This window comes from Bombina bombina, chromosome 6, assembly GCF_027579735.1.
Source record: "Bombina bombina isolate aBomBom1 chromosome 6, aBomBom1.pri, whole genome shotgun sequence".
Lineage (NCBI taxonomy): Eukaryota > Metazoa > Chordata > Amphibia > Anura > Bombinatoridae > Bombina > Bombina bombina.
In genome coordinates, this window is record NC_069504.1 from 386,645,724 (window position 1) to 386,669,702 (window position 23,979).

The 23,979-nt window shown below is 37.9% G+C and overlaps 1 protein-coding gene across 2 annotated transcripts in view; it reads right to left on the bottom strand.

Moving 5' to 3' along the window:
• Nucleotides 1-22,423, bottom strand: part of PPARGC1B (PPARG coactivator 1 beta) — a 189,236-nt gene extending 166,813 nt beyond the window's left edge. The window contains exon 1 of one of the 2 annotated variants that reach the window (XM_053717093.1): nucleotides 22,270-22,423. In XM_053717093.1, the coding sequence (XP_053573068.1) occupies nucleotides 22,270-22,341 (72 nt within the window). In that variant the 5' untranslated portion in view covers nucleotides 22,342-22,423. Of the gene's footprint in view, nucleotides 1-22,242 lie in introns of both variants that reach the window. The other variant, XM_053717092.1, reaches the window with a different exon arrangement.
• Nucleotides 22,424-23,979: the final 1,556 nt, after the last annotated feature.

The following is a 23,979-nucleotide window of genomic DNA, read 5'->3' on the forward strand; positions in this document are numbered from 1 at the left end:
GTAGGTAGGTGGTGGTGGTGTAGGGGGGGGCACATTAGGGGTTAAACACTTTATTAGAGTTGCGGTGGGCTCCAGGAGCGGCGGTTCAGGGGTTAATACATTTATTAGAGTTGCGGCGGTATGGGGGGGCAGATTAGGGGTTAATAAGTATAATGTAGGTGACGGCGGGCTCCGGGAGCGGCGGTTTAGGGGTTAAACACTTTATTTAGTTGCGGTGGTGTAGGGGGGGCAGATTAGGGGTGTTTAGACTCGGGGTACATGTTAGGTGTAGACATTTGCCATAGGAATCAATGGAATATCGGGCAGCAGCGAACATAAGCTTTCACTGCTTTCAGACTCCCATTGATTCCTATGGCATCCGCCGCCTCCAGGGCGGCGGATTGAAAACCAGGTACGCTGGGCTGGAAAAGTGGCGAGTGTACCGGGTAAAAATTTGATAACTTCCAAAAGTAGTCAGATTGTGCGGAACATCTGTAGCGACGTAAGCATCGATCTGTGTCGGACTGAGTCAGGCAGATCGTATGTTACGTCACTAAATTCTACTTTTGCCGGTCTGTAGGGTTTGATAACTAAGGCGAATCAGGTTCCCACAAATACGCTGCGGAATTCCAGCATATTTGCAGTTGACAGCTTGATAAATAGAGGCCATAGGCTGAATTTTCAATGTGATTACAGCAACGGACTGGTTGCAGAGGAGAGGTGAATTCATCATATGCATAGACCAAAGATGTGAATAGGTGTAACAGAGTATTGTGGTATCACGCACACAACTGCTTCCCTATAGCACCAAACAATGATAAACTGTAGATGATAAGCTGCTTGGTGTAGAACGTGGTCTCATTGTTTACAGAGCTTCAGAATCTGTTGGCGCTCTACAATAAACTTATAATAATTGGTTATTACCATAAGGTCAATACAGTTTTACCTGATAATCAGTTGCCAATATAATAAAAACACATACTTTAAATATATGACAATGAAAGATCTTAAACCAGTAAGCTTTTATTAAGCAACCATGTTGAATTCCACTGCAAATCAATATGCACTATTTAAATCAGTGTTTTCAAAAATGTCTCTCTTTGTAGTAAAGCTGCACCCAATGTGACTCATCGTTGCAGTTGGCAGGAAAAAAAAAAAAAAAGAGAGAGAGAGAGAGAGAGAGAGAGAGAGAGAGAGAGAGGAGAGTTTGCATCATTTTTCCTCAAACAATTCATTCAGTTCTTAGAGGAAGCTTCTGCCTGTCAGAATCCAAAGTACATATGTTTAGATGTGCGTATAATAAATTGCACTATTTTATGTTTCTCTGGTTCTGTAATAATTTTCATGTTATTAAACCCAATGTGTCAACATGCATATTCCAATGATGTAAGAATATCAGGCCATGAAGAAAAGAAAAAAAAAAAAAAAAAAAAGATATACAACATAGAAAGTTAGATGAATGTGCCTGTCATAGATCAGCACTACAAAAATGACCTTATGTGTTTAAAAATAGTGTATGTATGTATGTATGTATGTATGTACGTACGTACGTATTCTCTTGTCTTAATAGTTAGCCATACAAAAATATGTTGTGTGGAAAAGGTTGATCTCTGCTTTAAAAAGGCAACAGAAAACTAATTATATAAAGCAGTACTCAAGTTTAGAACAGTAGAAAGACAATGCTGGAGTGTAGTTTTCACCTAGAAAAATTAGCTTCTGTGTAACAAGAAAAGTAGTTAATAAGAACATATCCAGTACATTATAATGTAGAATGGTTACTGCTTATAACACACTCTGAATGCAATGCATCCATCCCAGAGGTGTGTTCATTAACATGCTTTTCACTGCAGCACTTTACTGTCTAATGATGACGTACATGCAGCACAGGACTGCCCATGTAACAAGCCTGCAGTCACAAGACAGAGCCTAATACACCTGCATAGCATATCTCAAATAGTTTGATGGGGGGGGGGGGGATACATCAATACTAAACACAGGCATTCAAAAGGTTAAACTGTATTCATGCGGCAGCAGATCTGTACATCCTCATTGTCCCCAAGAAGGTTGAGAGGGTTTTGTTTGGAATCATGACTTTAAAAGGAAATCGAGGGGTGAAAAGCAAATCCTACTGCAGCTGAACAGTCCAGTAAAAAGAAAAGGCAGCGCCTTAGACTCTCTCATGCATTCCAGTGTGATACAGAGTCACAAGACTTGTCACACAGCACTTTAGCCAGCACTGGAACGTATTCTATATCTGGCTTCGCTGCCTTAGAAACCACATACAAGGAAGCATTTGCATACAAGCAGTAATGTGCTAAGATTCCAGCACTACATTTTTTTGTGCTGGGTTTTTTTTTTTTTTTATTCAAAGAAGGATTTATTCTTAACTGTGAATAAACACATTACATGGGGGCACATTAACACACTAGAAGTAACAGGACTTGCATTACATTGTAACATCTGATTTAGAACTGGTGCTTCTGCTGTATGAAAAGCAGAACATTATTGCAGGTGTTCATCTGACCCTTTTTTTATTATTTATTAGGAGTAAAACTACCAAATCAACAAAGCCTCAGTGGACAAAGTTTAATCTTTAACTTATTGCTCCTAGAAGTTGCTGAAACTGTAGTCAAAACTGAAAACCACATTGAATAAAAGTATTTAACTGATTTGCTGGGGTTAAAGGAAAATAAAAAGTACAAAAACGAAAAAAGCTCTTAAGGCAAGGGTCGCCAACCTTTCGGACCTCAGGGACCACTAAACTCACAATTTTGAATCCCATGGACCACTAACATGATTATGTATGTATGTATGTATGTATGTATGTATGTATGTATATATATATATATATATATATATATATATATATATATATATATATATATATATATATATATATATATATATATATATATATATATATATATATATATACATACATATACATACATACATATATATATACACACACATATACACACAACTTATAAATAACTAGTATAACCATAGCCAAGTTTACATTATTATGTATATACTCATTTTTAAGAATTATTTTTTGGAATTAACTATCTGAATGGCAGAACTGAGAGAATACTTCCAAATAACAGATGAAGGGTGAGTGCCAAATTTTGAGCTGGAAACAGAGAGGCAGAACGTGGGGGGAAAATAATGCCCTTTTAATACACACAGTTTAACAAAATGCAGTGCAAAGAATGACATGTTCTAACAAATCTAAGCATGTCATTTTTGCACTACAATGTCCCCTTAAAAGTATAGCTGCAATACCATACATCTTTATGTATCTACAGGATACAGAATTCATGAAACCTATTGAGAGAAATGTTTTGGTATTGTAAGCAAGTGACTTGTTCAGCATTATGTAATAGTAACTTACATCATGCTTGAAAATCAAAGTATAGCCTTGATTTCATACTCTTGAAAACAGTGACCTGAATAAAACAAGAAAATGAGATTGTTATCTATTCAATAAAGTGTTTAATCTATACTGAAATGTTCCTACAAAGTGGCACTATTAATGCAGCTTACTCCTACTCAAGTGTTGGTATAAAAAAAAAAGAAATAAACTAAAAGCTAGTCTTGCTGCTTCTGAAAGAGCAATCCAAGAATAGTTCTATAAAGGCTCACTGTGGTTTTCCTATGAAGGCTTCATGACAGCACAACAGCACATGTATTACATGTACGTGCAGTAGTACTTCCTCCTACTAACAAAAACCTCAAGAAATCTGCCGACAGGGAGGAAATCTGCTTTGCATATACATCACTATGTCTACCCTACAGGTAAAGCAGCCTTTCCCATAACACACTGCAATCTCTCACCTGTGAAAGGCTGTCCTCCTTGTTAATGATTGGCAGGAAATTAAAGAGAAATGGGCCTCTGGAGGGAGCCAGTAAACCAGGTCAGTTAAATGCATGGTTGCCCTTGTGCTTTCAATGAATAACTTACATTTTATTTAACCAAGGTCGTTTTCAGTGCCTACAGTCATTAGGGGGCAATGAGTTAAGCATAAAATGTGATAGATTATTAGCTCCAGTGGCCTGTGGCCTTTTTCACATCATTTAGATGGCTGAAATGTATTTGTCAGTGGGAAAAAAAAAGATTTGGCCATGGCTTTATGGGATCCAAATACAGATAACTGCTAAGCCACGGCACCCTGGCTACTTGATCATTATTTTTAGTCCCCACAACCTTTTATTTTGTTTATACAAAATGGATATATTCAGTGTGTAATTGAGATTTGCTTGGTTTGTTATTATATGACAGACCTCACAAACAAAACAGCAATATCTGCTATCTGAAATAAGCAAAATGTTCTGTGCCAGGGCAGAAGACATCAGCATGTGTACAAACACCTAGGTCTTAGGAGAACATCTGCTAAACACACAGTACTGTGCTGATCTTGTCCAAAACAAAGCAGCAAATTTATATCAGATGTAAGATCCAAGCAAGGGATTTTTGGTAGATAGACACAAAGTATTACTCATCTGAAGCATATTTAGATATATATACACACAAACACGTTTATGTAATAGGGTTTCTAAAATGTGTGGTTTGGCCATAAACAATTCTAATCAAGCTATTTATGAGAGATGGATGGACGTCGCTGGTATAAAACCTGAATATACATTGTGGTCATGGCTCGTTTATCCATATGTTTAAAAAGAAATGATCCAGGAAATAGATGTGTTAGTGTTTCAGCTGTGTGTGCTGTAGCAACGGTCTGCATGTAGTCGCCTGGTGTCTCTGTTTTCAGTGTTTATAATGTTACATTCTGCAGAAATGGCTTTATCCGGCAATATATTTTCTACCAGACATGCTAGAGGCTGTAAAGGGATGAGACTTTAGGGAGCTGCAGAAATTCTCTAATGAACAAACAATTAATTAGTACTGCAAAATACTAACGAGAGCTTGTGATATTATTATGCTGAGATGTCTAGATAAATGCTCTGAGGACCACTCCAGAACACTGCTTCAACAAATACAATGCAAAGGGGGATTTGATCAATTCTGTAGTTATAGACTTGCTTTGCAGAGCAGGACTTTGCTTGTAAGACAAGTATATCAAATAAATCTGGTAAGATATGAATAAAGAAGAGCAACATTAAGGAGACTCATATCACATTTGCTTTATACTTAGTTTGTGCAAATGAGCGGTTAACTCTTTCTACCAGTAATACTTAGTATCCCCCCTTTCTGCCAACATGTAATAAAAATGATTTAAAGGGACAGTCTACACCGTAGTCATCTTAAAGTATTACCTTAGATTAAGCTGCACATAGCCTCCTGCACCCCTTTCTATATCATGCAGCAGGAACAGTAAAAAACCTATTTTAAAATGAATATTGTTTCCGGTCACTTTGAAATGGCTGTCACGCTCTGCCCACTGATGACATCCCTATTTGGGCTGCATCTAGGCACTCTGTTGAATAGCATACTTGCCACATCTGGTATCTGGGTGGGATCATTATCCTTCATGCAAAATTACTCATAATACCCATGTTGCATTTCATGCAATTTAAACCCACCTGTCAGCTTCACAGGGGTCATACTGAGGGTTCACATGTTTCTACCAGGGGGATAAATTACACATGTGAGGGGCTTAGAGGCAACAGTCACATGCTCCCAAGCTTCTCTCCCAAACAAAAACATGCCACCCTTATAAGTCTGCAGCCCTGGGCATGGCCTTGTGTACACTACTGGAGAACAAATAATGAAATAATGGCAATATACGTTTGTAACTATGAACTTAGTTGAAGAATGAATCATCCAAATAACTTCAGGTTTTTAGAAACAGATATGCCCTCCAGCAATATTAGGGCGTGAGGAACAGCACACTAGTTAGTTGTTAACCCCTTAACTGTTGAATAAGGCTGCAACATGTTGCTAAGATGATCAGGAGTTAAATTAGATTCTTCTGCTTTATCACTACTGCATGCCTTTGGTTTTTTATGTGAAGCTTGTGCTAACTAGTCTCTAATCTGTTTTGCTGACGTGGATGAATATGTAGGTGTGGAAAATATCTTCATATTTAAATAAAAAGTGCTAATTTGCCACTAAACATAGCTGTAATAGAGTGTTCTATGTGATATGCCAGAAAACTGTATATAAAATATCCAACATAAAGCAACGGTCACAAATTTAGCAAACAAAGACTAAATAAACAATTTGTATTCAGCAGAGAGCCATAGCAGAGGGGGTTCCACAAATCTTATTATGGGGGGCCAATCATTCCTGGGTGGAGTCGAGGGTGTTTCATAAAAGGGCGGGGGGGGGCTCAGGTGTAATTCCCGAAAGCAGAGCCAAGTGGTCCAGGGGTGTGGTTAGGCCGTTGTGGAGTGTGGCCTGCCTCAATGGACAGGAACAGCAATTTTTACCTTTACACTCAGCCCAATGGGGGTGCAAAATAGAAGATTTTAAATACTTTGTACCCCCTGCTCTCCCCTAGAACCAGCACTGAACCAAACAATACAAGCTTTGTGGTGTTCAACACCCTTAATCAAGTTCTTGAATTGAGGTTATGACACCCAAAAGCTTGTAGTGTTTGTTCTTGAGCTGAATAAAAGATGCCTTGTTAAGACTTTATTTGCTCAAAAACTGTGCTAAGTGCTTTATTTGTATACACAATCTCTTTAAGCCCACATTGGTCATTCATAAAGGATAGATTTCTTGAAGTATATCAGTCTGGTCCCTTCCAAAAGAACACTCAAGCCTGAAAATACCAGAAAATCCTTCTTAGAACAAGAGATCTATACAGATAACCCCATATGCGTGTTTCAATCTACAGGGACCTCATCACTGCAAGTGCAGCTATCTGTAACCCTTTAGGCACGGTGTATTCAGAAAACAGCATTTCAGTTCCTACCAAAACACTTTCAAATATTGTTAATAGGTAATACCTCTGTAGCTGGTGCAAAGTATGTGCTAAAGCAGCACACCTCATGCAAAATCCCCAAAATATCAGACTTCCCAGTTAGAATGAGCAAAACCTTTAAACTAAGAACATATCATGATACCATCAAAATACTTTTTTTCTTTTTCTTTTTTTTTCTTTTTTACAAGTGCAAGCTCATAAAACTGAAATTTAACCTTCTATTTGCTTATCTCTGGAGAGATGGTAAATTGCAGAGGTTTCATTATCAAAAATAAACTGAAAGCAAAAATGTTTACAAGGTTGTAGTACAATTTTAATTGCCCTCATAAAAACATATTAATATTATTCTTTGTGGCTTGAAATATTTTATTACCAGTGGTTAAAAGGCTTAGGAGTAATGGTTACTGTTTATATGCCAAGGACACTCATTTGCCCTTTGTACCAGTAAAGTTGGTAAATGAATGGCACATACTGGTCTAGAAATTATACAGGTTTATAATATTTTTTTATAGCACTTGTCTCCTGACTGGACTAAAAGTGTGTAACATATTACATTTACATAAGGGAGTTAGACGTTAGAGATATTGTTCTTGGTAGGCTTGTATAAAAAAATCCTTAAAAATCCAGAAAAAGTAAGCATTGAATCACTATGATTTTGATCTCTTACACATAAGTAAATATGGAATAAAAATAAAGGTCATATAAAAGTCTCAAGGCTTACCACATTCTTGCTCTGGCCCATACTAAGCATGTAGGTAGCATCCAATGGCAATTTTACATTTGCTTGCAAGCACATAACAGCAGCATAAAAACAAATCAGTGTAGAGAGGGTAAGCTCTCTGGTTTCCAATATGGTTACATCTATCAGATTCCTTAGGTGGTGGTTCACTGAAAATATTCAAACTGTTTATTAACCATTCAAGCTAAATTATTGCAGAGCACATACTTAAAGGGACAGGAAACCCCAATATTTTCTTTCATGATTTGGATAGAACACACAATTTTAAACAACTTTCCAATTTGCTTCCATTATCAAATTTGCTTCATTCTCTTGTTATCCTTTGCGGAGGTAACAGCATTGTACTACTGGCAGCAAGATGAATACATCTAGTTAGCCAATCACAAGAGACAAATGTGTGCAAGCACCTATTAGCAGCAGCTCCCACTAGTGTAGGATGTGTGTATTATTTTTCAACAAGGGATACCGAGATAACAAAGCACATTTGAAAATAGAAGTTAATTTAAAAAAGTGTCTTAAAATTAAATGCTCTTTCGGAATCATGCAAGTTTAATTTTGACTTTTCTATCCTTTCAATATAGTGTTCTGTTATGTTCCTTTAAACAAATCCAGATAAATGGCCTATTTCACTTTTAAAGGAAGAATCTTACATAGTGACTGGGCAGCATGGCTAAAAGTGTGCACTCCACATTTTTGTTGAAATCTTGGCACATTTAGATTCAGGGAACTTGCTGATTAAAGGGATAGTCTAGGCAAAATTCATCTTTCATGATTCAGATAGAGCAAGTAATTTTAAGCAACTTTCTAATTTACTCCTATTATCAAATTTTCTTTGTTCTCTTGGTATCTTTATTTTAATGTAAGCTTAGGAGTAGGCCCACTTTTGGTTCAGAACCTGGGTAGCACTTGCTGATTGGTGGCTTCATTAACCCCTTAATGACCACAGCACTTTTCCATTTTCTGTCCGTTTGGAACCAAGGCTATTTTTACATTTTTGCGGTGTTTGTGTTTAGCTGTAATTTTCCTCTTACTCATTTACTGTACCCACACATATTATATACCATTTGTCTCGCCACTAAATGGACTTTCTAAAGATAACATTATTTTCATCATATCTTATAATTTACTATAAATTTTATTTATAAAATATGAGGGGGGGGGGGGGAAACAACACTTTTTCTAACTTTGACCCCCAAAATCTGTTACACATCTACAACCACCAAAAAACACCCATGCTACATAGTTTCTAAATTTTGTTCTGAGTTTAGAAATACCCAATGTTTACATGTTCTTTGCTTTTTTTGCAAGTTATAGGGGAATAAATACAAGTAACACTTTGCTATTTCCAAACCACTTTTTTTCAAAATTAGCGCTAGTTACATTGGGACACTGATATCTTTCAGGAATCCCTGAATATCCTTTGACATGTATATATATATATTTTTTTTTAGAAGACATCCCAAAGTACTGATCTAGGCCCATTTTGGTATATTTCATGCTACCATTTCACCACCAAATGCGATCAAATAAAAAAAATTGTTCACTTTTTCACAATTTTTTTCACAAACTTTAGGTTTCTCACTGAAATTATTTACAAACAACTTGTGCAATTATGGCATAAATGGTTGTAAATGCTTCTCTGGGATCCCCTTTGTTCAGAAATAGCAGACATATATGGCTTTGGCGTTGCTTTTTGGCAATTAGGCCGCTAAATGCCGCTGCGCACCATGCATGTATTATGCCCAGCAGTGAAGGGGTTAATAAGGGGAGCTTGTAGGGTTAATTTTAGCTTTAGTGTAGTAGACAATCCCAAGTATTGATCTAGGCCCATTTTGGTATATGTTATGCCCCCATTTCACCGCCAAATGCGATCAAATAAAAAAAATTGTTCACTTTTTCATAAACTTTAAACTTAGGTTTCTCACTGAAATTATTTACAAACAGTTAGTGCAATCATGGCACAAATGGTTGTAAATGCTTCTCTGGGATCCCCTTTGTTCAGAAATAGCAGACATATATGGCAAGGCCGCTAAATGCTGCTGCGCATCACACGTGTATTATGTCTAGCAGTGAAGAGGTTAATTAGGTAGCTTGTAGGGAAGCTTGCAGGGTTAATTTTAGGTTTAGTGTAGAGATCAGCCTCCCACCTGACACATTACACCCCGTGATCCCTCCCAAACAGCTCTCTATCCTCCCCGACCCCACAATTGTCCCTGCCATCTTAAGTACTGGCAGAAAGTCTGCCAGTACTAAAATAAAACTTACCGTATTTTTATTACTTTTTTAATATTTTATTTATTTATTTTAAAAGCAATATTATGCTGTATAGGATCCCCCCTTAGCCCCCAACCTCCCTGATCCCCCCCAAACAGCTTTCTAACCCTCCCCCTCGACCTTATTTGCTCCATCGTGGGTACTGGCAGCTGTCTGCCAGTACCTAGTTTACAATTTTTTCTTTACATTTTTTGTCCTTATTTTTCTGTAGTGTAGCTTCCCCCCCCAAAGACAATCACCCTCCCCCAGATCCATTAGATCCCAAATCCCACCCTCCTCTATCCCACTTTAGTTAAACATTTTTCCATAGTGTAGTGGTTCCCACCCGCTCCTGCCCCGTGCACGCGCCCGCCCACCCACCGTCCCCCGTGCGCACCCCCGATCCCGCCCGCCTCTACATATCAGAAGCCATCGATGGCCGCCCACATCTGCTCCCACCCACCAACGGCCATCGATGTCCGGTGCAGAGAGGGCCACAGAGTGGCTCTCTGCATCGGATGGCTAAAAAAAGTTATTGCAGGATGCCTCTATATCGAGGCATCACTGCAATAACATGAAAGCGGCTGGAAGCGATCAGGATCACTTCCTCCAGTTTCAAAGACTAACAACGCAGGGGTACGTCCTTGGTCGTTACCTGCAATTTTTTGCATGACGTACCGTATACGTCGTTGGTCGTTAAGGGATTAAAGGGATACTAAACCCTATTTTTTTTCTTTCATGATTCAGATGAAGCATGCAATTTTAAGCAACTTTCTAATTTATTCCTAGTATCATTTTTTCTTCATTCTCTTGCTATCTTTATTTAAAAAAGCAGGAATGTAAACTTAAGAGCCGGCCCATTTTTGGTTCAGCATCTGGGTAGCGCTTGCTGATTGGTTTGCTACATTTAGCCACCAATCAGCAAGCGCTACCCAGGTGCTGAACCAAAAATGGGCCGTCTCTTACGTTTACATTCCTGCTTTTTCAAATAAATAAAGATAGCAAGAAAACGAAGAAAATTTGATAATAGGAGTAAATTACAAAGTTGCATGATCTATCTGAATCATGAAAGAAAAAGAAAAAAAATTTGGGTTTAGTATCCCTTTAAGACACAAATCAGAAAGCGCCACCCAGGTGCTGAACCAAAAATCGGCCAGCTTCTAGGCTTACATTCTTGCTTTTTCAAATAAAGATACCAAGAGAACAATAAAAAATTGATCATAGGAGTAAATTAGAAAGTTGCTTAAAATTGCATGCTCTCAGTGTTTCCCAACCGCGGTCCTTAAGTACCCCCAACAGGCCTGGTTTTCATTAGAGCTGAACCAGTGCACAGGTGAAGTAATCAGCTGATTAGTAACCAACCTGCTCTCATCCATCAGCTGATTATTTCACCTGTGCTCTAGTTCAGCTATAATGAAAACCAGGACTGTTGGGGGTACTTGAGGACCGCAGTTGGGAAACACTGCGGTCTATCTGAATCATGAAAGTTTAATTTTAACTAGACTATTCCTTTAAATAATGCATACTGTGACATAGACACTGCTACCTAAAAGATCTCCTGTGGCCCAGATCAGCGCTTTGGAGGATAGCAGGTTTTTTTACTTGGCTATCAAAGAAGTCTTCAGCAAGTTGTGTAACAATTTACTGAAGCATTCTAAAGTTGGCAAGAAGATATATATACACATTTGATATATTTATTACACCAAAATAATCAAGCCGTAGCTGTTTAAAGCTTGAATATAGGTATGCACAACTTAGACTATATTAAAAAGGGATATGAAACCCATAGAAATGTATTTTAATGATTCAGACAGAACAAACCATTTTTTAAAAGTTTCCAATTTACTTCTATTATCAAATTTGCTTCGTCCCCATGATATTCTGTGTTGAAGAGATACCTAGGTAGGCATCTGGCGCACTACATGGCAGGAAATTGTGCTGTCACCTAGTGGTCTTGCAAATGGATAACATTCTTCCAAAACTCCTGCCATATAGTGCTCTAGAAATCAGCCGGCTCCTAAGCATGCATCCTTGCTTTTTAACAAAAGATAACAAGGGAACAAAGAAAATTTGATAATAGGAGTAAATCAGAAAGTTGTTTGCTGTTTGAATCATGAAAGAAAAAATATCCCTTTAATGTTGGTTAGCTAAGTGGAACAATGTAAACAGAGGTATCAGTACTATTGCCTGGGCCTTCACTAGTCTAATGAACAAATCACATATTTTAATATCTGATCTAAAAATCTCAATTTATGTTATTCCATAAATCAGTGTTACCAAACTGCTGTTAAACTCAATGTTAAACACATATTAGTGATACGGCTTATGTATTTTAAAACACAAATCAAATTCATCCTATGTGCAACATGAGTTATAATAGAGATTTATATCTGCATTTGTACGCGCATGCAGCTAACATCCATCTTGGGTTTTCAGCTCTGAAGGAAAGAGGTTGAAACGGATTGATCGGAGATGCATGCAGAGCACATATGCCTAGCTCACTGCACTGAACCAACTGAAATTAAATTACAGAAGAGGGTGTGAGCAGAGCTTGTTCAATTCAATGACACAACTTCCTCCCTCCCCTCTGATGAATCACAACAATTCATTTGGAAAAGTGTGCTTATATATAATAGTGAAATAATCAAAATGATATTATTAATTTATTAAAAGCAAATACATGAGAATTACGAAAAGGTAATTATTAACAAATTCAAGTGGTTTGTGTGCAGAGTGGAACCAAAGAGAACATGTTCAAACTAATTAAATTAAAACCTACCCCCAGGGTCTGAGTTATGTATTAAGAAGCTATATGAGGAGACATTCAAATCCCTTGGCCTTTATGACGGCCTAACCAGGATTACTACAGTTCTAGTAAAAGCAGGTTCCTACAGGGCTGCTTCAATGCCATTTCTGTAGAGTTATTAACAGTTCTGAGATATAGCTCAAATGCTTAGCATTATCTGACCACTTATAAGTCTGACATTTAGCTATTGTACTACATTGCTTTTTTTTTTGCTAGTTAATCACTTTTAGATTAACCCCATTATTCAAATGCTGTTCTATTTAACTATTTGCTTCACTTTGGCAACCTGTTTGAAAATGTAAGGAACGTGGTAAATGGAATGCCAAAAAATATATGGTTTCAACTAAAAGATAATATTTCAGAATGTAATGCAATGCTTTGTTTCATTAACCAACTTTTTTTTCTCTGTGAGAGTTGTCTCAGTGAACCGGTGAGCAGAAAGTATATCTATTGTACACAAATATGCACTAGCAGACGCGCATTCAGACTTTTCAGAAGAAAACGAATGCCAAAGATCGCGGCTACCAGCAGCATTCAGCTATTTTTGGAGCTTGATTCTTTTTGTTAAAGTGCAATAAACTAAGATCTGGATTTGAAAAGATCTTAGTGCGTTGCAATTTCACAAGAAGAAATTAGGTGTAGTGTCGAAATCTGCGACCCGACGCAATGTGCGACCATGACGTCACAACATTCCTGAGTGCACACGTGACTGGTTGACCAACAATCACCTGCTAGAGACACCTCCTTCCCAGGCTACTGTTTTAATGGGACTGACTCGCACTGTCACTAAGCGACCTACGGATTGTTTTACAAACATCTTTATGAGATAAAAGTGTCACAATCAACCAAATACCATCTCACCGGGCATCTTTGTTATATAAAAATTTATTGGGACTGACTTGCACTGTCACTAAGCGACCTACGGAACTGTTTTACAAAGATCTTTATGATATATTGTGGAATATGCTTATCGAAACAATGACGCTGCAGTCCTATTAATAATAATTACCTTAATTTCAGCATTCACATCAAGATGCTATAAAATAATACATAATGTATCTATTTAATCTAGGTACCATACATTTTTAATCAAATTGATTAGGACCGCAGCGTCATTGTTTCGATAAGCATATTCCACAATATCTCATAAAGATCTCTGCAAAACAATCCATAGGTCGCTTAGTGACAGTGCGAGTCAGTCCCAATAAACCAGCAGCATGGGAAGGAGGTGTCTCTAGCAGGTGATTGGTGGTCAACCAGTCACGTGTGCGCTCAGGAATGTGGTGACGTCATGGTCGCACATTCCGTCGGGTCGCAGGTTTTGACATGACACCGGCTCTGAAATAAATCTGGCTCCAAAAAAAAAAAAAGAGACAAATGACACTACACGCGACAACAGTATTCAGATAGTTACAAATTTCGGCTATAGCTGTACAATCAATTTCACACAATTGTCAATGTATTTAGTAACAACTTGGATTAAACATCTCAAATAACTACACTTTAGTTTATAACCTCTATAAACCATCAGATAGGCGGTAGACTCTATATAATTTGATGGCCTGTGTGTCAGAGTTGAATTCTTACAGTCAGATTTTCTGTTTAAATAAAGGCGAGTACTGTAAATTTCAAATCTCACTTTAAAAAATGCTAATAAGGATGTCATTTAAAACAAAAATCCTTCAGGGTCTAGATTCAGGATAACACATCATTATAATAGTTGTCGATAAAGAAACTAAGCTAAGTTTTGTTGGAGAAGATTTAAAAACAGCTGTATTTTCCAACCTGCCTTCATTACACACAACTGCTGGGCTAAATATTACACCAAAGAATATGATCACTTAAAACACTAAGACATTGATCAACATTATTTTAATGTAAAATGGTATAGGCAGAAAGGGCAGAAAAAAATTAATGAACAACCATCAGCTCCAAAATACACAAAAGAACCACATAGTACTTTTAAATGGACAAGTGATAATCAAATGCTCATAGGAGAGAGAATAGACTAAAGGGTCAGTATAATGCAGAATTGCTCTGATTATTTGTGCATTAGAGTCTCTTTATAGCTGTATTTATCTCCCACAAATGGGTGGCACACATAGCTAAAGTTCCACTCGACAACCGCATCACAATGCAGATCGTGGGCATAACATGGCCGCTTATATACAAATAGTTGGCAATCACCAATCTTGTCCTGGTCAAGAGCAGCAATGTTTTGCAATTCCCCAGTGGAACAATGTAGTTAACCCATTGGTCGGGGTTAAACACAATAACATTTTTGCATTAGCATCTAACATTTTCTAATAAATGAGAGCTTTTCAATGGATATTAAAAGGGACAGGAAACCCTAATATTTGTATTTCGTGATTCAGACAGAATATACCATTTTCATCAACTTTGCAATTTATTAATATTATCAAATGTGCTTCATTCTCTTGTTATCCTTTGTTAAAGGAACATTGGCCGCTAGCTGAACACATCTAGTTAGCCAATCACAAGAGACAAATGTGTGCAGGCACCATTCAGCAGCTACCTCCCACTAGTGTAGGATATGTGTGTATTCTTTTTCAACAAGGAATACCAAGAGAACAAAGCCCATTTGAAAATAGAACTGAATTTAAAAGTGTCTTAAAAATGGCATGCTCTATTTGAATCATGCAAGTTAAATATTGACTTTCCAGTCCCTTTAAGGGGTAGATTTCTTAAGCTGCCTCCGCAGGTTTTGAAGCTTCGCTTTATCCTCTCTCCGTCACCTTAGAGGTGGCAAGATATATCACCCTGACACTCGCTTGTTCAGGAGATTGACATGCGGTGATTGCAGGCGGACAGGTTCTCTACTTGAGAACATGTCCGCTTGAAATATTGATACATTTTCTTTTAAACACCTCTTACTTTTGTATAAAATTTGTGCTTTGTCCCACGATCCCTAGAGAAGCCATTAAAGCAAAATCTGAAACCTAGGTTTTCAAAATGCAGCAGATTGCCTAAAGCAGTGGCTTTATTTGCAGTTTATATAATGTACTTGTTGGCCTCCTAGGGAGCGTGGAACAAGCACAATGTGTGTGTTTACTTAAATATTTTCACATATATAATATATATAATAAATATTTTCACATATATAATAAATATTTTCACATATTTTATATGCACACACATTATGCCAGAGTAACAGGTGGAATCTTATATTATTATTATGGCACCAGTGTGGATACAAGGCCAAAAACAACAATAACACAGTTAGCTATGTTCCTTGTCCTGAAGAAGGAGGGGGGGGGGAGCCCCAAAACATCAATATTTATATAAAGAGCTATGAGTAATGATTTCTTTTTTTGCTGTGTATATACAGTATATTCATATACAAAAGTGGAAAATGTACCAAACGAATTCCTTTTTCTTTACATAACACAGACACTTTTTAATGTTTCAATTACAAATTCAAATCAACATTTTGCAATAGAACTTCCAACTGTAAAATAGATGAGTGGGGTATGCATTTATTGTGCACTTAGGAACTGAGCCACCTTCTGTCCTCCATGTCACTAGATAACATGAGTCAGGCAGACTTTGCACTTGCAGCCTTGTCTCTCCATTCAGATATAAGAGAACCGGTTGTAAGCAGGAGGGGGCTGGTAGGGTAGTAATGAGGGACGTCAGCAGGAGTCACGGGATACGCCTCCCATTTAGAATTTACAACAGCAAAGCATGTGACTGCTCTTGGACAGCTTACATGCAGTTGCATCAGAGGCTGGGCACACACAAGTAACCCAGTCGCTTACATCCATGCGGCTCTGATATACAAATCCAACAAACGCAGGGTGCTCAGCACCCATGAACCTAGATAGCATTATGTCAGTAAACTTAAACCATTTAACCATCTCATGACCTCTGCACAAAAGGGATTAGATTATTAGCTTTTTCTTTCCATACTAAACGATTCTGTTAGCCATCCGGACACAGAAGGCATTGCAATATTCTGTTGGAATTTTTTGTTTTTTTAATAGAAAGATTTCAGCTTTTGTAATGGATTTCACTAAAGCAAAGCCAAAAATTGAAATATCCTATAGACAATTTATGTTCAAAATAAACACTAATAAAATAATTATTAGCCTGTTTGCTCTTTATGTGATTATAAAGCAATATTTTGAGCAGATGGTCCAAAGTATCGCCCTAGTGTAGGCTGTGACTGGAGTCCCATCTGTAAAATAGTATTTGTAATCTAATCCAGTTCTTTATGGTGGCATAGAGGTTTATAAGCTATTGACTAAAAAATTATTTGTTTCCCCCCTTTTCATGCAATTTAGCTCTGAAAATTCACCAAATTTCTAATTCCCAGAACTTAAACAGCACCCTGCAAACTTTTCAAGGCAAACTCTGAAATATAGGTTTCCCTAACTGGCTTTATGACAGAACAATTGCAAAACAATGCACTCTATACTAACATTATAGCCTGGGCTAGCCTTGCTGCCTGCCGACTAAAGCCCAGATTGGCTCCTCCAGATAACGCAGATGGTGGGTGGAGTGTGGCTATTGATTAATAATTGCAGTAAAAATGATATGTTGTTCTATAGCAGCACAACATAAATGTTTTGTAATTACAAGGTGTTTACTGTCCCTTTAAAAGGGGTACTATCACGTGTTTACATTTTTTTTAAACAATGCATTACTGCGCTGGTCACAAATATTTGGCTCTATTAATGGCCTGCTTTTCCCCACAGCATTGAAGGAGTTTCCATGTGGTTTGTTTCTAAGCATAACAACAACAAACACATGGAATAAGATAGCCTTATAAGATTAAAGAAATCCTAGCTGTTTAACAAACCTTAGATGCTAAGTAACATTACTGATTAGCATATCAACCCACTAGCCTGGCTGCGCCTCTTGCTAAGCCTGTCTGCATGTAACCAATGCTTATGCACAATTGTACAATAAGTGGAAAGGAAGCTAGGGAAGTGCTGTGCTTGTCCCACCTTGAATCATGCTCCTGATTGGCCCTATGCATGATGCGGTCATGCTGCTGTGAGTCTGCAGCTACCCCACAAGAGGACAGCAGTGGTCTAGATTTGACAGTGACTGACTGTAGCTGAAGTGCTGCCCCCTGTGAAGTGTCGACTGGGTCCATTGGACCCACTTGGTCCCGTAGTTAAATCGGCCTTGCTGAAATGTAAATATCTAGTATTAAAATTATATACAGTTTACTAGCAGCATTTGTAGCTGTCCTGTCAATGCTCCCAATTTCTTGATTTAGCATTGGGGGGGAGCCTACTGCACAAAAATGAGTGGCCTAATGTGTGGTCTGTATTGTAGATGCTGATATCCAACTTCTTAGTTCTGTTTCCAGCGTTTACACTTCTGATATTTCAGTTATCATGTGTGACTACAACATCCTCTTTTGTCTCTATTTCCCAAAAGGACAAAAAAAACGCTACCCAACCCAAATTCCATGTACTTGACCTTGTATTCTTGCACCAGGTATACCTCCAACTGATATACTATTACATTCCCACTGGTATCAGTCCTTTCCCCATAACCTTCCCATATAGCATTCAAAGCCTACTGTTCTATAAGTTTTCCTCTTTTCTTCATAACCTAAGCCACTAATTTAGTTTACTGATGCCAACTTAAAGGGACAGTCTACACCAGAATTGATATTGTTTTAAAAGATAGATAATCCCTTTTTTACCCATTCCCCAGTTTTGCATAACCAACACAGTTATATTTATATATTTTTTTACCTCTGTGATTATCTTATATCTGAGCTTCTGCAAACTGCCCCTTTTTTCAGTTCTTTTACAGACTTGCAGTTTAGCCAATCAGTGATAGCTCCCAGGTAACTTCACGTGCATGAGCACAGTGTTATCTATATGAAATTCATGAACTAACACCCTCTAGTGGTAAAAAACCTGTTAAAATGCATTCTTAAGAGGCGGCCTTCAAGGTCTAAGAAATTAGCATATGAACCTCCTAGGTTAAGCTTTCAACTAAGAATACCAAGAGAACAAAGCAAAATTGGTGATAAAAGTAAATTGGAAAATTGTTTAAAATTACATGCCCTATCTGAATCATGAAAGTTTATTTTGGACTAGACTGTCCCTTTAATCTATGCCACATCTTCTTACATGTCACCATACACCTTTAGTACACCCCTAGCTGTCTCTCTGCTACCTCATCCTTGCAATGTGAATAAAACTAAACCTAGTGACAAGCCTCCCAGCAAAGAACAAGTCATGTAACTGCAGTAAAGACTAACACATAGTATATCCTATCTACAGCATTTATGCAGTATAGCAGGAAGACAACCATTTGAACCAAACCAACCATACTGCAAAAGCCCCGCCCACTTCTCTCGATTTGGCTATGCTAAGGTTACCATTGGCAATCATCCTCAAGCAAATCTCTATATCTTACAATATTTTTTGCATTTTCTCCAAATTATAATTAGCCATATATATCCTGGAAATGCTCCAATAGTTGTAATGTCTTTCCTCCAGGTTTATACCATTAATATATAGATACAGTATCACAAGCCATTTTTAACAGCAACAATAACAAAAAAGCAAAAAGAGGGGTGACAATTAGAAAGTCATTAAATGGATACACAGCAGAGGTTGTATGTACCCACTAAGAAGAAAATAATAATAGTTTGCCTGTGCTACTAGCCCAGATGACCAAAGGATCTAAGTACAGAACTGCTGTGTGTATTGATTTGCAGAAAAGCAAAAGACAAATGGTGCTTCTATCTAATCTTAAAATGAAAACTGTGCATGTATGAGAAAGAGCACAATTAGGCAGAAGCACACACTTTACCATATATTCTGCTTGCCAACACAAAATGTATAACTACCCATCCTTTCAAACAATACCAGGTTTCTGAGGCAACCACCCAACAGAGTATTCATGCAAAGATTAGGTTCATTCACCTATGCTATGGTTTCTGAAGCAACTATTCATCTTTCAATAAATGTATTGTGTGGCAAGAACGCCTGAAGGTAAAACTAATGAATACTTTAGATGTTTTCATATATAATAATCTAACCCAATTCTGCAACAACTCATCTATAAACAGATACTACATATCTCACTGAATATAATATTTTAAGCAAAGTTTATGTCAGTCATTTAACAGGCAGAAAATAAAGTATTTTATACTCCTGGGATACAATTTTAACAAAAAAAAAAATACAAGGGAAGGGAAAAGTATTTGGCAAACACTAACTTTTTATCTATTTTGAATTGGAAAATATTTACACTGACAAATGTATTGTGCCTTACATTGCATATTTGTCTGCAACTCATTCTTAAATTTGTCTTTGTTAATTAGTAAACAAATCCCTCCTGATTTGCAGGGCACCAGGGAGGAAAAAGTGCACTATTCCACAGAGCTTTAAGTGCTAATAATAAGCCTTATAAGTTACAGTCATCTATCATGCTTCCTCTAATGCAGGTTTGTATTTATGGCTGACAACTGTATGGCTTCTATAATATTTACAGTTTATAATAAATTACTTTTAGGAAGTGTCAATATATACACACACTGATAAAAAAAAACTGACGTCACTTATTATCCAATTATCCTGAACTCAAATCAGTATCACCCATGCATTCAGAGGATTATACTGTGTGTAATTATGGTGATGTAAAACTGTTCCAAAATACAATCTATAACCTGCTTTTAAGAGGAAATAAATGATAGAATTGCTGGTAAATTTTAATATGTGAGTGTAATATAATATAACTAATTCATAGTAGTATGCCTGTAAGCATTGTAAATGTGAAAGTATTATTAGGTCAGTCTTTATAGAATGGAAAGAAAACAGAGAAATTCTATCTAGCTACAGTGAGATTATATCTGGAACTTGCCACCTGAACTTGGATGGAAGCTGATTCATCCAGCCAAGGCACTATCCATTATAAATGTCAATAGGAAGATGTCTCTTCCAAGAATAGCCTTGGGCTGCTTGCCTCTTACACAAGCCCAAAATACTGTTTTATAACTATAAGTCTGTGGTTATAAAACCAACAGCCATGGGTGACAGACACAGCTCTTACAAAACAATACGTGCAACAAAAACAGAAAATAGGAATCCTCATACCAAGAATCTAGGCATATAATTACTGAATGCAGCTTTTGTTTAACCAAATTACAAGGAAGCTAAGAACATGCCATGTACTGCATCACACCCAGAATTTCACCTGCCAAAGGTAGACTATGTTACAGCAGTCTAAACAGCAGGGTTTAAAAAAAATCATATTTATATTAAAATATGGGCAGCACCAGTCTGACAATATTATCATGAACGTATTGTTAGATCTGAATACAAAAACATCTCAACGTTCATTCTGCAGAAGCCACATGCACCATTTGCATAGTACATTATTTTATATTTCCAATCCCACAGAGTAATTGTATTTGATTTTAAAATAACCACATTGTGTTTTTAGCTTCTGTTATCATGCTGGCTGCTTATTTTAAGGATTGGTGTCCGCAGAGCACAGACATTAGCACAAACCAGGAAATTACTAGGAAGTCTGCATAACGTGTGTGAGTGTGATCGAGAATGTAATTGTGAAAGTTAAAATCGTATAGTTAGCTGTTCTCTCATAGGCAGACAAGAGGAGGAGAGCTCCACGCCCCCTCGCCTAGCACCACATGTAACATCCTGCTAGAAGCGCCTGACACACCGCATGGGTAACTGGCCACTTCTCGCTCTGTCATATCCAGCCAAAGGGGAACCTGCACATGTCCCTAGAAACTCAACCTCACTTAAATTAGCTGTACACGATTATTTGCTCTGGTGCCATAACAGAAAAGCCACTTAATCCTCCACGTGTGATATTTCATGGCTGCTAGATTGCACGAAAATAAATGAATGAAAGTGAAAACTTGCACTGTTATTAAAAGGTAGATAGACGATTTAGAGATCTTCACTCCAAAAGGCTGTGGTCACAAATTGCTTTAGACACGGGATGAAGTGCCCCAAGTCCACGTGAACGTGGTGCTGAAAGTACAGTATCAATGAGCTGTGTACAGAGGGCCCATGTAAAAGAATTGTGGATTTGGAAAAGACCACTATAAAGTAGCAAATGTAAATAAAAAGGGGTTAAAGTTCATTGGAAAACAGATATGTTTAACGTTAGTAGCATTTTGCGCAATGGGTTGCAGCACTCACCTGTAGTTAAGGAGTTAAATACAAACGTACAACGTGAGCAATCAGTGTGTTGGCATTTAGGGGAACTAGTTACAGCAGCATACATTGTATGGCAGCACTGGGTAATAAAGGGTGCATGCCAAGCGTGGAAATAAGAGGTGCACCCAGCATGGGAAGCTCAGCAGTAAGCAGCACGTGTGTATTTGATAGTGCTCAGTTAAATGGGTCTGAAATGAGAATACTGGGTGCACGTAATAAAGAAGAAATGGCATAGACAATTCAAAGTAATAACAGGGGTTTGTACAGCCATGGGGTGCAAAATAGGGGTGCGCAAACAGAGGGATCATTCAACCTGTCAGTGTAGCTGCAAAATGCACACACTGTCAATCTGCATCAATAGCACAGTAATTGGTTAAGCCTTCCTACCCAATTGCCCTTAAAGGTGCTCCTTACCGGGCTGTCACTCAGATAGTTAAAAACGAAAGACTCCAGATCTTCATCAAGCAGTGTGCTGCAGTCCGCCATCTTCCAGCGAGTGCAGCTCTAAGGCACAGAGGCTGAGAGCAGAGTGAAGAGGAGGAGAAGAGTCGGCAAAGGGGAGGGGAAAGAAGCCGACTCAAGGCTGAGGAAAGCAAGCGGTGCCGAAGATGGGAGGGATCTCACTGACAGCACTGCAAGGAGGCACGGCACTGTCCCTAATAACATTAACCCCTCGCTGCGTCTCAAAAATAGTGTGTATGCCACAGCTCTCATAGCAACACAAACCCCTCATTGCCTCTCACGCCATCACTATTGCGTGTTTGTAACGCGTTTGTACGTGTGACACATTTTCATAACATATATAACTAAGTTACATGAGCAGATGTCCCATTAATAATATTAGGAGAGCTGCGACTCTATTATACAAAACTTAATTGTAAATATATCTCACTAGGACAGAGCAAATTAGATATATTTTCATTTGCTGGCTTGCTGCTTTCCAAAAAAATCTCTCCTAATCGCCAATCACAATCGCGCTCACCATTCTTCATTCCAGCATTTTAAACAGATTGTAGCTAAGTGATATTAGTATATTAGTGATTTACAGGGGTGAAACATAAGGTCAAATGCAACAGGAGTTTAATTATTGGATAGTTATGATGATAACATTGCAACCCCATGCAAATCAGTACTGTACATGTGAGTTTTTGAAGGAAACTTCCTGTAGTTGCCGAATAACTATTGCTGGACTTCTAGATGTAGGAGCGTGTTATTCTGTCTGCAGACTTATGCAACACACTCATAAAATTGTAACTCCAGCAGACTGAATTAGGTTCTTTTCCTGAGTCTTACAAACATATACAGAATTGTTTCAAAGGTTCGCTTTCTTTTCTAGAGCCGTGAAATATTTCTACTTTTTTAGCATGGACACTGAATAATAACTTTAGACTGTTATATCCAGAACCGGAAACTTCTGTATCTTTTATCTAATGTTGGGATTTAAATGATGCTGCAACAAGAATCTATCCAGCAGCATCCAATAAATTTTATGTAAGGAAACAATTCTGAGGCTTGACTCTGACTCATTACAATGTGTTTATATAAGGATTAGATGTATAATTACCCCAATTGGATTGTAAATCTGTATTTAGACCATAGTCTGTCATTAGATTTAGAACGTATAGCTATAAGAAAGAGAAAGACCTACAGAAACCAAAAAGGCTAAGGGCTTGGAGGCTTCCATTCGTTTACCAATAAACACTTAAAACCTTGGGCCCGATCCGATATGCAGCATCGCTCGCAAAAGCCGGCAACGCCAAATTTTGCGCTGGTTTGGTATCACATATTCGGCGTAACATAGAAGTTACGCTCGTATATTTCTGCCTTCGGCCATAGTTTTTTGGCCCATGGACAGCGCAGTTTGGTATCCAATATACAGCGTAAGGACTTACGTGTCGAAAATTGAGACATCTTACTCCATTTTCACCTCGCCACAAAATGCAGGCGTAGTAAGCCTTACGCTGAGTATTGGAGCCCCGTAACTCCATAAACTGCCTTCAAAATAAAACCTAACACCCAATGCATGCGCAATGTCTACCTGTCAACCGCAATCCTTAATAAAGTGTTTAACCCCTAAACCGCCGCTCCCGGACCCCGCCGCCACCTACATTAAATGTCTAACCC